Genomic DNA, 11,679 nt, shown 5'->3' with positions numbered 1-11,679 from the left:
AACTTTTTGTAGCGACAGTCTCACTATGTTGTCCAGACTGGTCTCAAACTCCTGGGCTCCAGCAGTCTGCCTGGCTTGGCCTCCCGAAGTGTTAGGAATACAGGTGTCAGCCACCATGCCTGGCCCTGACCTTGATTTAGAATCCAAAATTAAGCAAAGGTCAAGGTCATGTATGGAGGCTTTTGAAGTCATGTTCCCACCAGGAATGCCAACTGCAACTCAACTGTGTTCTTTTTCCTGCCTGAGCCTGCCCCCTTCCGGCTGGGTCAGACTGTGGCACCCACCCCTGGTATCCCTTGATAAAACAGTTTGGGATCCAGCCGTAGTCCTGGTGAAAGCATTAGACCAGAGGCGGTCTAGGTGTGTCCATTTGTGCGTCAGCCTGCACGGACCTGGTAGAGCCTGGAAAGCTGAGTTGAGAAATACTCTGAAGCTAAGTCCGGGTGAGCAGGAACTAGCGCCAAGCCTGATGGTGAAGCCCCACGGATGTGGGGAAGTGAGGCTGGACACCCTGGGTAGCTGCCAACCTCTACCCTGGGGAGGCACCCCCAGAACAAAGGCCCAGTCCCTTGTGGCCTCAGGACCTCCAGCACTTGGCACGATGTTTGTACAAAGTGGGCACTCAATAAATACTGGAAAGAAGGAAAGGATTCCACTCCTCACACAGGCCAGGGGCCCATGACATTCCTGCTGTTACTTAAACCTGTCCGAGTGGCAGTGCGGACGTGCTTCCACTCGGAGGCACAGCTGAGCCTTTCGGGCCCGGCTCCCGTTGGGCACCTCTGCGTCGTCACGGTTTCTGGACGAGGAACGGGTGCTGATCGTGCCGCATAACTCCAGGGGTTTCTTTCTGAGGCTCCTGGGGTGCAGATTGGAGAGATTTCCTCTGTAGCTTCCTGGGAGGCATGATTAGCTACCTCTGGGGAGGTGGCTGCAGTGTACAGGCAGACAAGGATCTTCACGGCAGCAAAAGACTGGAACGCCTTCCGGGTCTGTGCGCAGGGGCCAGGTTCAATGCTGCTGTCCGTGGCACAGATGCCTCCTAGTCAGCATGGAAAGGAGGAAGGGCCAGCAGCACACTGTTAAATGCCTAAAGTGAGAGTGTCGCCAAGGGCCAGGAAGTCCACTCACTGCAGCTCCCCTGGGCAGCGGAGGAAGGTCCAGGGGTTACGTGCAGCTTCTGTACTATTTTGGTTTCTTGGTTTAAAAACATGTGTGTGGGCCGGGCGCGGTGGCTCAAGCCTGTAATCCCAGCACTTTGGGAGGCCGAGATGGGTGGGTCACAAGGTCAGGAGATCGAGACCATCCTGGCTAACCCGGTGAAACCCCGTCTCTACTAAAAAATAACAAAAAACTAGCTGGGCGCGGTGGCGGGCGCCTGTAATCCCAGCTACTCGGGAGGGTGAGGCAGGAGAATGGCGTAAACCTGGGAGGCAGAGCTTGCAGTGAGCTGAGATCCGGCCACTGCACTCGAGCCTGGGCGACAGAGCGAGACTCCGTCTCAAAAAAAAAAAAAAAAAAAATGTGTGTGTGTGTGGGTAGGTTTTACTTTCCAATTAGAAAAGCCCACGTGGTGTGGCCGGGCGCGGTGGCTCAAACCTGTAATCCCAGCACTTTGGGAGGCCGAGGCGGGTGGATCACGAGGTCAGGAGATCGAGACTATCCTGGCTAACATGGTGAAACCCCGTCTCTACTAAAAATACAAAAAACTAGCCGGGCGTGGTGGCGGCGCCTGTAGTCTCAGCTACTTGGGAGGCTGAGGCAGGATAATGGCGTGAACCCGGGAGGCGGAGCTTGCAGTGAGCCGAGATCACGCCACTGCACTCCAGCCTGGGAGACACAGCGAGACTCCGTCTCAAAAAAAAAAAGAAAAAGAAAAAGAAAAGCCCACGTGGTGTCAAAGAGCCTTTGGGCTTTGGGGCTGGGCCGTGCAGGGTCAGGGGTTGGATCCGGCACCTCCTAGCTCTCAGGCAGTCTACATTGACTCCTCCGGCCCCAGTTTCCAGTTTCTAAAGCCATGAAAAGTGAGAGTGAGCTGTTCCTTCCTGGCCTATAAAAAATAAAGTGCTGGGGGTGCAGCCCACTGGCCAGGTGCCTTCTTGGGCAAAGATGAGTGACGATGTTGTCCCTTTGCTCATAGCTCGAGAGACTAAGGAATAAGATCATCCAGGCCACCTTTAGCATCACCGGGACCAAGTCCTTGGTCAACGAGATATCTGACAATGACATCCTGGAAGCCCTGCAGGTACACCCCTAAGCTCAGCTGCCTCCATCCGGGCCCCATCCCCCTAGGCCACAGCTGGGGTAGGGGGTGGGATGGGGGCCTAGGTTAGATTCAAGGGACTCTGTTCTCATCCTAGCTGTGTCACCTATTCACCCGGACCCCAGGACCCCCCTTTCTCTCTGCTCAGGCAGAGGGGAACAAATCATCCTAAGGTGGGTGGGGGCATGGCATGGGAGTCTTACTCACGCTCAGCAAAAAGGGGGAGGGGCATCAGAGACCAGCAGTAACCACCACAACCCATCCTGAGCGCTGTGGACAGGGAACAAGCCGCTCGGGTCATGAAGACTCTCCCGCAGCAGGAGCCCAGCCCCCGCTTTGTCCAGCTTGGTCCCCTCCGCTGGTATCCCCACCCACTGATCCAGGGCCCTGCCTGGCGCAGACTCTTCCCACCCTGGCTACGGCCTCCTGGGCTCCTTCCTGACCAGGGGTCCCCAAGCAGGGGCCTCGGAGAAGTAGAGGGGTACAGGAGAAATAATTCAGGCCTTGGGGTCACTGGGCATGAGGGGGTCACCACCCACCAGCTGTGGGCCACACAGTCACTTCTCTGAGTCATAGATGCCTCCCTCTGTGACGGACAGCGCATGCTTACCTGCAAGGTGTCGTGAGACTCAGAGATCTGGGAGTCTGGCACCGGCTGTGGCTCTGTGTGGGGCCATGTGCTACGCAGGGGTCACCTCTCGCCAGCAGCTGCTTCTGGTCCCAAGACCCACACTTTGCCCTCTGGGGCTGCCCTTAAACCCCAGTGTGTGCCCACGACCTTCCAGCACCCACGTTCCTGGGGCCTGGTTCCCTTTCTCTGCAGAGCAGATGGGCCCCAGACAGTGCCTTTCCGGCAGAGCTGTAATGTGGGCAGAGATCTCTGCGGCCTTGGTACTGTTGTCTGGGGGAGGGGAGGAGGAAGGGGAGGGAAAGAGGAAGAGAAGAGGGAAGACAGAGGATGGAGGGAGTATTCCCACTGCACAGTAGCCAGGGAAGAGCACCTTTGCTTGTTTGCCATAACCTGACACAAACCAGCAACGGCCCAGAGAGGAGACTGGAAGAGGGGTGGGGACAACGTTCCCTATGCACAGGACAGAAAGGACTTGAGGGATAGATGTGACGACCTCAAAGGTCTCTAGGAGTCTGGGGTTCCTCACAACTCTTTTTTTTTTTTTTTTTTTTTTGAGACGGAGTCTTGCTCTGTCCCCCAGGCTGGAGTGCAGTGGCGCGATCTCAGCTCACTGCAAGCTCCGCCTCCCGGGTTCACGCCATTCTCCCGCCTCAGCCTTCCGAGTAGCTGGGACTACAGACGCCCGCCACCGCGCCCGGCTAATTTTTTGGATTTTTAGTGGAGATGGGGTTTCACTGTGGTCTCGATCTCCTGACCTTGTGATCCGCCCGCCTCGGCCTCCCAAAGTGCTGGGATTACAGGCGTGAGCCACCGCGCCCAGCCGGTTCCTCACAACTCTAAGAGGGCTGAGGAGGGGACTTAGTGCAGGCTTCTGTGGGCTGGTGGTGTGCACCTGCCCCGGCTCCGCGTTCTGTGACTTCACTTCCGTGGCTGAAAATCAGCCGCCGTGGGAGTATTCCTACCACAGAAATTGGCAACGCCACAAAGCCGAGCGCAGTTTTGCTTTTTCCTCCCCCCTGGAGAGCCGGTTGTAAGTATTCACCAGCACACCCCTGCTGCAGCAAGCCCCTCTGGAGGACGAGAGGGTGGTGTCCCGGGCAGCTGGCATGAACTGGGCAGACCAGCCTCAAGGCCAAGGTGAGGAACTGCGAAGGCCACCTCCACGGTTGTGTTTCTTGTGTAGAGAATTATCTCAGAGAGAAGCGACTACTACAATCAGCTGAAGCAGAAAGGCGTCAAAGTGCCCCCCCTTCAACAGTCAGAGACCTTCCTGCCCAGCAAAACCAAGAAGGGGACCTCCAAGTAGGCCCAGCCAGGCGCCCAAATACGGTCAGCCCAGCAGAGGCCAGGGCCCAGCTCCAGAACCACCCGCCCCCACCACGAGTCCTGTTCTCAGACTTAGAATTAAACTCCGGCGTTGGCACTGTCCCACCTTTTTCTTCTCTGGGATCCACGTGGGGGCCTATTCTCCTCTGCGACCTTGAACTACTACCACACTCCCCATTCCAAAGCTCACTCACTGGGGGTCAGCACACCAGCCTATGCCCCTAGCTCCTAACAGGTTCCCTTGAGGCCCCAGGCTGCCAGACGCCTGAGCCGGGGTGTCCAGCCAGCACTCAGCACAGACCTCACACCTACTGAACAGAGGGGGTCTGTGACCTCCTGCCCTGGGGCCTCTCCTGGTTGGGGCACTCTCTTGCAGGAGGATTGGAAGATGGTGAGGGTGGGGGGCTCTGTTCCCATCCCTCTGGTCCTGGAAGGAAAGTTTTACGGACAGCAACGGTGTCTGTGGTCCCTGACGCTTCCCCGGAGCCTCGCAGGCTCTGGGCGCCTGAACACATTCGGAAGGGGCTCTCCCCATCGCCCTTCTCTGCTCCCCACCCACACCCGCTTCCCTTCCCGCCGCGAGCACCGAGCGTGGGCCATGTGCGGGCACCATGCCCCTTAGGCCCCGGAGGGGGACGGTCCCCGCGGCCGAGTCTTCGATACCCAAGATTCAGACCCAGACGCGCCCAGAGCCTCCCGTAGTCTCGTCGGCGCTGCAGCCGGGTCCCCGCGGGGCTGGGGGACTCGTGGCGTCGTAGCGGCTCCAGCAGGGGTGAAGGAAGTCGGGGACCCTGGAGGCCCCGAGGGCGGGCCGTCTGGGGGCGGGAGGTGTAGCCCTCAGACCCTGCCCGGCCCCCTGCACCTCCAGGCCCCGGGACTGGGCGGCCTCAGGCCCCGGCCCCACTCGCCCAGCACCCAGCCACTTTTGGACTACGCACCTCCGCGCTGCTGGCTCCAGCCCTTCCCCGCATGACCCCGCCCCCTCTCGCCCCGCCCCCGGCCCCTTCTGAACCAGGCACCTCCCCGCTGCTGGCTCCCGCCCTTCCCCGCATGACCCCGCCCCCTCTCGCCCCGCCCCCGGCCCCTTCTGGACTAGACATCTCCCTGCCGCTGGCTCCAGCCCTTCCCCGCATGGCCCCGCCCACCACTCTAGCCACGCCCCCTTCCGGACCAGGTGCCTCCCGGCTGCAGGCTCTAGCCCTTCCTCGCGTGGCCCCGCCCCCGCCCTCGCCCCCTGCCCAGGCCCGGCCCCTGCGGAGCCCAGAGACGCGCGGACGCAGGTGAGGCGCGCTGGGGTCCGGGCTGCAGCTTCCCGGTGCGGCCACAGTGGGCAGGTGGGCCTGTGCGCGGCCTTGCTAGCTGAGAATTGGCGGGGGCTGGGGGCGTGCCTTGGACTGACCCCCACCGGCCTAATCCGCGGAGCGGGGCCAGGCCCGGAACTGTCCGCCCGGCTCCTTGTGGCCGCTGGGGACCCCCGACCCCAGCCACTTTCCCTTCCCAGCCCTTAGCAAGGCTGCTTCTCCGGTTATTTTTTTAGGCTCGAGGCGTCTACCGAACCTCAGCCCACGACCTGCCCCTCTGGGAGGTGCGGGCCGCGGCCAGGCTCTGACCTCAACCTGGCACAGAGGCCCCGGCCCTCAGGCAAGATTGTCCGGGTAAGTGTGGGGCCCTGAGGCGCTGTGGTGAAGAGGTCTATGCAGGGGCCGCTGTGTACCTAGGATCTTCCTGCACTCACAAACCCCCAGGAGGTGCCAGGACCCCGGAGGCTCCCAGGGCCTGGAGGGGCGTCCCCGATGGGTTTGTGCCGCCACAGCTGTGACTCTCACGTGAGTGTGGAGAGACGTTTACTGGGCAAGTGAGGGAGGCCAGCCTCAAGGGCCGGCTCTGGTGGCTTTGTCCAGCGGGGTGACTTGGGAACCACGCGATCTAGGTCAGCAAGACAGGAACCCAGGATCCCAGAGTTGAATACACTGGGCTTAACCCCTCCCACCGGGAGGCCCATGATGGGCTGCTGCAGTGGACTTGGAGACTCAGCACTCCTGGGACTAATGCTGCGTGCATGTCAGGTTGCAAGGTGGCTGCTGCAGCTCCAGCCATCACATCAAGGCTAGAAGAAGGAGGTGGCTGCTGCTTCTTTCACAGAAGCAAAAGCTTCCCCATCCCCTGCTGCACCCTGGCTCCTGGCCCACAGCTGGGTGACTTGGGAAAGCAGGGGTGGTGGTATTAAGCTTGTCTTACCCCGTCATGGCTGTTAACGGGCTGCCACATTGCTGCTGGGACCAGACTGGAATTCTGCACACCAGGTAAGAGGGCGTGAAACTTGGGTAGGCGGCTGACAGCTCCACATGCTCCGGGAAAACAGCACCCATATTCCAGTAGAGGCTGGGCCTCCCCGGGCCTGAGTGCCAGGCTGCACTGAGCCCAGGCTCCCACCGAATGCACACTTTATGGCTTTGAGACAGCTCCCTCTGCCTGTTTGGGCTTTGGGGAAGGGCAGACACGGAAGTGCCCCAGGAGTCTCAGAACTGCCTGGGGCCTGAATTTCTGAGCTGGCTTCTTGCAGGGGAGTGGCTCTTGTGTCTTTAGACCTCTGTGCCGATGACCTGGGAGGAAGGTCAGCCTTCCTTGCTGGAGGGGGCCCAGCAAAGCCTCAGCCCCTAGAAGTGAGGGGCCTGCCACTGCCTGCCCAAGGACCCCACTCCTGGGGGCCAGATGCTGAGAAGAGACACTGGGGGCCTAGCAGACCGGAGAGCTAACCCCAGTCCCACAGCCTGGGTGGGTTGTCAATTTCTGGCACCCCCTCCAACCCCTGCACCCGCTTCCCCTTAGGTAAATAGGAGGTCGAAACAGAGGCCAGAGCGTAAAGGAGGTGATTAGAGTCTGGGCTGGCTCAGGCTGGCTGGGCAGCTGTGCTAGTGCTTGGAGTTCCTACTCAGTCCCTGTGGTCTCCTGGCCTCTGTGGGCACTTGGACTGCCAGGCACTGAGCTGAGTGCTGGCCTGTCCTGCAGCCACCCAGCCCACGACCCTCCTGTCTCTGTAGGGACTCCCTGAGGCCTTGAACCACCCCGGCCCTGTGCTCAGTGCATCGTGCCCCCCAAGCCCCAGCCCTCCCAGAGGTGTGGGTGGGGGAGGGGCTGCAACCCACACAGGCCAAGGACACAGCTGCTGCCACTGCCTGAGGCCAGCCATGCATCCTCCCCAGGCAGGGACCGGTCTAGCTGTAGCCACTGCCCCGGACCTGCTGCCCTGCCCCATCCCACCTTCCCTGGGCCAGCCTCCCCAGAGGTCAGCAGGCGCCTTATCGGGCAGGGTTAAGGAGGGGGACAGTTATCAGGGGCTGCATCCTGGGTTGGGCCACAATGTCCTTGTCTCTTGAGGGTGGCAGGCTGTGCAGGCTCTCTGATAAAAGCACCCAGGAAGGGAGGCCCCTGGAGCGTGCTGGAAGGAAACACTGGCCTCCCACATGCCTGAGGGTAGGGCTTGGCCTGAGATGGAATTCCAGCGGCTTGGTCCCATCCTCCCAGCCGGTGAGGGAGCCAGCCCCTGACCCTTAGTGCCCCTCCCCTAACAGCAGCCCCAGAGGGGGTCTTTTTTTTTTTTTTTGAGACGGAGTCTCGCTCTGTCGCCCAGGCTGGAGTGCAGTGGCGCGATCTCGGCTCACTGCAAGCTCCGCCTCCTGGGTTTACGCCATTCTCCTGCCTCAGCCTCCTGAGTAGCTGGGACTACAGGCGCCCGCCACCGCGCCCGGCTAATTTTTTGTATTTTTAGTAGAGACGGGGTTTCACCGTGGTCTCGATCTCCTGACCTTGTGATCCGCCCGCCTTGGCCTCCCAAAGTGCTGGGATTACAGGCGTGAGCCACCGCGCCCTGCCTAGAGGGGGTCTTGACTACTGCCTTCCATTCGGTTGTTTTACAGTGAAGTCACAGCCTTGCCACCTGTCTTGATCTCACCACTGTGAAGGCCCCACCTCTCCTGCTGCAGCCCCACAGCATGCAGCCCCAGGAGAGCCACGTCCACTATAGTAGGTGGGAGGATGGCAGCAGGGATGGAGTCAGCCTAGGGGCTGTGTCCAGCACAGAAGAGGCCTCATGCTGCCGCAGGTAAGGGGCCTGGGGGCGGACTGCCAGCCACAGTAGGCCGGTGCCTAACCTGCCCAACCACAGAGACGCCTGCCCTAACCCCTGCCGCCAGCCCCATCACCCTCCACCCCATCCTGGCTGGGAGCCCACGGTCCAGCGGCTCAGCAAACCGCAGCCCTTGGCCTTCCCTCTGGTTGGCTGTGGGTGGGGAGAGCTTCCTCTTCACTCCAGCAGAGCGCCAGGCCCCTCCCCCTGACCCGCACCAATGGCCACAGTCCACTTAGGGGCCCCTCACGCGGCCCTGGCCTGGGGCTCACCTCCAGTTGGTTCTCACCCCAGGATCTCCCGGAAGCTGTGCACGGGCAAGCTGGGCATCGCCATGAAGGTGCTGGGCGGCGTGGCCCTGTTCTGGATCATCTTCATCCTGGGCTACCTCACTGGCTACTATGTGCACAAGTGCAAATAAATGGTGCGCCACATGCACGCTGGGGGCTGGCTGCACGTGTGAGAGCACAGGCTTGGAGAGACACCCCTGTCCATATGGACCCCCACATAGACACGGACCCCACGGCACACACAGCAAACGGCACACGCGCTGGCAGCCACGCACACGAAGACACCAGGTGCACAGCTGTCACAGGCCCCACATGAGGGCGTACCACACACCTGGCACACAGTCCTTCAAAGGACCTACAGAATAACAGCTGGGTACACGTGGCTAGGAGGCCTGGGTCCAGCCTCAGCAGGAGCTGCAGGACACACCCAGGCTGGGCCCTGCAGCCTGGAGCCCCCAACCACAGCCTCCCCTCACCCAGAGCTCAGCCCCTTCCCTTGTCAAGGCCAGGATGAGGGGTTCCTTGGGCAGACAAACTGAGCCCACCTCCCTGGCAGCCCCCTGGGGTGGATCCTCCCTGCTGCTTTCCTCCATGGCAGCAGTGTGCAGAGCTGTGCGGCCTGGGCAGGCTCCTGTCCTCTCTGGGCCTTTCTGAATCCTGGTTTTGTAAGGATGGCTCCAATAAGGGCTATGTGTCCCCTGCCCTTGTCTCAGATGTACCGTGTCTTCCTTAGTAAAGTGGACACAGTTCTTCCTAGGCAGTCCACCATACGCAGGGGCTGGGTGCATCCTCTTGGGGCTGGTGGCTGCCAGGGAGGACCCAGGTCTACCCTCCCTTCCCCAGGGACGGGCCTGGCCCCTCCAAGTACTCCTTGTGGGCCAAAAGCCTGTGTACAGAGGCATTAAGCGTCTGTTGAATGAACGGTGGACGACAGCCTTTGCCATAGTTGCCCGACCAGGCATAACATCCAGGAAGGCTGTGGGAACGGCTTGTTTCCCCAGGGCAGGCCCCCTCCCATGTGGCTGTAGGAATGCACCCCTCCCAACTGGGCCCTCTGGCGAGGACACACAGCAGGCCTGGGGACCCGGATGTGGCTGGACCTCAGCTATGTCCCAGGGACTTCAGTCCCATTTCCCCTCCACCCCCATCCTGGCCTCCAGACCCAGCCTCTGGTCCCAACCTCCATTCTCTTCGTAGGTCTTTCCCGAGTCGTGTATTTGGCTCTCACCTACCACAAAAGACCCCAAAAAGCCTTGCCAGAAACATCTTAGGGAAGGGGTCCTCACCCCAGGGCTGGGGGTGGGAGACACGGGCAGCCACTATCTTCACGGGCACAGAGAAGGGGGGCCACAGGGCCAGATGAGGTTATCAGAGGGTTGAGGCTGCGCCTGCCCCAGGCCAGGTCCCGCAGAACGCATCAAGTCAGGTAAACAGGAGGGGCTGGGCCAGTCTTGGTGGGGAGGCAGACTCCACACCATCTGCCTTTTGGGCGAGCAGGCCCACTTGAGGTCTGCCTGGGGCCAGAACGGTGGCAGGTGGAGCTGCAAGGCTGATTGCACACTGCCCCAAGCCTCTTGGCTCCAAACCTGAGGAGGAAGCCCAAGGGCCTGTCCTGGGCTGGGGTCTGAAGCAATGATGCTTTCCTGGGAGCCTGTTGTTGGATGGGCCGCTGTCTGCCCCAGCCATGACAGCCTAGATCTTGGCACAAGTCTTCAAAAAGAGATCCCTACCTCTGACTTGCCACTCCCAAGGAGGGAGGGGAGTGGCCAGCTGGTGCCCTCCCTGGAGCCCAGCTTCACAGGACAGCACTGCTCTGGGGCTGCTGCAGTTTGGCTGCATGGGCCCCAGAAGGCAGCATTCTGATCTGGGGGTCCTGGGGCTGGGCATCCCCAAGAACTGGTGTGGCCCAGGAGCCAGACGAGGGTACAGGATGGGGATGGGAGTTGTCCCAGTTCTAGTGGCCCTGGTGCTTCTGCCACGGGTCCCACACGCCAGTGATGCCCACGCACCCCCACAAATGCTCCTCCCCGCCCTGTCAGGGGCCGGCAGCAGATGGCACGGGCGGATGTTAGGGTCTGCCCCAGAATCTGGCTGGCTGCATCTGGCTCCGCCCTGGCAGGGGCCCAGCAGGGCCCAGCATCTTCAGCCAGGGGCTCCACCAGCAGCCCTGCCAGCCCCAGCAGGGGAGGCTGCAGGCAGACACCCACGGGTGCTCACTGGGCTGGGCACTCAAGTTACCCACAGCTGCCTCTCAGGCACACTACTTGTCCCCTAAGTGGCCATGGTGGAAACAGCAGCCCCGGCCCCAGGATCCCAGGGTCATGGACCTAGGCTGAACTGGGCAGTGTCCTTACAGCTCTGGGAGGGTTGGGGAAGATGATGGGACAGGACCCTGCTAACTGGCCGCCTAGCTTCCCCTCCCAGAGACTTGTGAACAGGACGATCTGCTGTGGGTGCGTCTGAGGCCTGGGCTCCTCTGAGTGTGCACCTGGGGTATCCAGGCAGCCTGACACCTCTGGTCCATCTCGTGCTCCAGGCAGGGACCCAGCAGGGTGGGGCCGGTTCCCAGGACCCCTGGTCAAGGGTACTAGCTTCCCCGTGACAGTGGCAGGTGCCTCGTGCTCCCTGCTGGCAAGATCTGGGTGGGCACAGGAGGCCCTCAGCCTCCCCACAGGGAAGCCACCACTGGGCTAGAGTGAGTTTTGTGACACTGAGCAACAGCCTCTGGCGACACCGGTGGGAAAGGATCTGCTGGGCCAGGAGTGGAGCTGTTTTTATTAGTGAGTGGGGGGGTGGAATGGGGTGAAGAAAACATCAGAGACACCTGCGCTGCGAGTTAAATACATTCCAGCATCTCACGCATCACGAGCTGCATCAGGAAAGGGCACAGCACGTGGCAGCCTCATCCTCATCTGTCCACACAGTGACAGATGTGCTACAGCATGGACACCAAGTCCCTGGGAGCCAAGATAGCAGCTCCAGCATCCCTCCCTCCCGGACTGGGCCGGGCCATACAGAGAAAGGGCAGCCTCTGCCATGGCAG

General features: G+C 61.1%; 1 protein-coding gene and 1 long non-coding RNA gene across 16 annotated transcripts; one reads left to right on the top strand and one right to left on the bottom strand.

The window, feature by feature from the left end:
* Nucleotides 1-3: 3 nt before the first annotated feature.
* On the bottom strand, nucleotides 4-5,197 carry LOC141409022 (uncharacterized). Its single transcript, XR_012427091.1, has 2 exons — nucleotides 2,874-5,197; nucleotides 4-1,042 (listed from the first exon to the last, which is right to left on the bottom strand). It is a non-coding gene; the product is annotated as an uncharacterized lncRNA (long non-coding RNA).
* A 58-nt stretch (nucleotides 5,198-5,255) lies between these two features.
* Nucleotides 5,256-8,802, top strand: SMIM1 (small integral membrane protein 1 (Vel blood group)). Of its 15 annotated transcripts, XM_074022347.1 has the most exons (7): nucleotides 5,367-5,500; nucleotides 5,758-5,875; nucleotides 5,966-6,046; nucleotides 6,151-6,523; nucleotides 6,784-6,995; nucleotides 8,138-8,322; nucleotides 8,641-8,802. In XM_074022347.1, exons 6-7 carry the CDS (start codon nucleotides 8,213-8,215, stop codon nucleotides 8,765-8,767), a joined length of 237 nt encoding a protein of 78 aa, XP_073878448.1. In that variant the 5' UTR covers nucleotides 5,367-5,500; nucleotides 5,758-5,875; nucleotides 5,966-6,046; nucleotides 6,151-6,523; nucleotides 6,784-6,995; nucleotides 8,138-8,212; the 3' UTR covers nucleotides 8,768-8,802. The 15 variants fall into 15 exon arrangements, 14 of the variants coding, with proteins under 14 accessions (XP_045237851.2, XP_045237849.2, XP_045237791.2 ...); XM_074022344.1 differs by having other exon boundaries at nucleotides 5,758-6,046; XM_074022348.1 differs by having other exon boundaries at nucleotides 5,378-5,554; nucleotides 5,758-6,046.
* The last annotated feature ends 2,877 nt before the right edge of the window (nucleotides 8,803-11,679 follow it).

This window comes from Macaca fascicularis, chromosome 1 (genome assembly GCF_037993035.2).
Source record: "Macaca fascicularis isolate 582-1 chromosome 1, T2T-MFA8v1.1".
Lineage (NCBI taxonomy): Eukaryota > Metazoa > Chordata > Mammalia > Primates > Cercopithecidae > Macaca > Macaca fascicularis.
Note: the sequence above shows the minus strand (reverse complement) of the source record. Positions and strands in the feature narration are given on the sequence as shown.

Bases quoted from the DNA above. Each gene is read 5' to 3' on its own strand.
- SMIM1 (XM_045381856.2), top strand. From the start codon at position 5,271: ATGACCCCGCCCCCTCTCGCCCCGCCCCCGGCCCCTTCTGGACTAGAC. The intron at 5,501-5,757 runs GTGAGGCGCGCT...TTATTTTTTTAG, and splicing joins CCAGAGACGCGCGGACGCAG to GCTCGAGGCGTCTACCGAAC. The intron at 5,876-5,965 runs GTAAGTGTGGGG...ACAAACCCCCAG, and splicing joins CCTCAGGCAAGATTGTCCGG to GAGGTGCCAGGACCCCGGAG.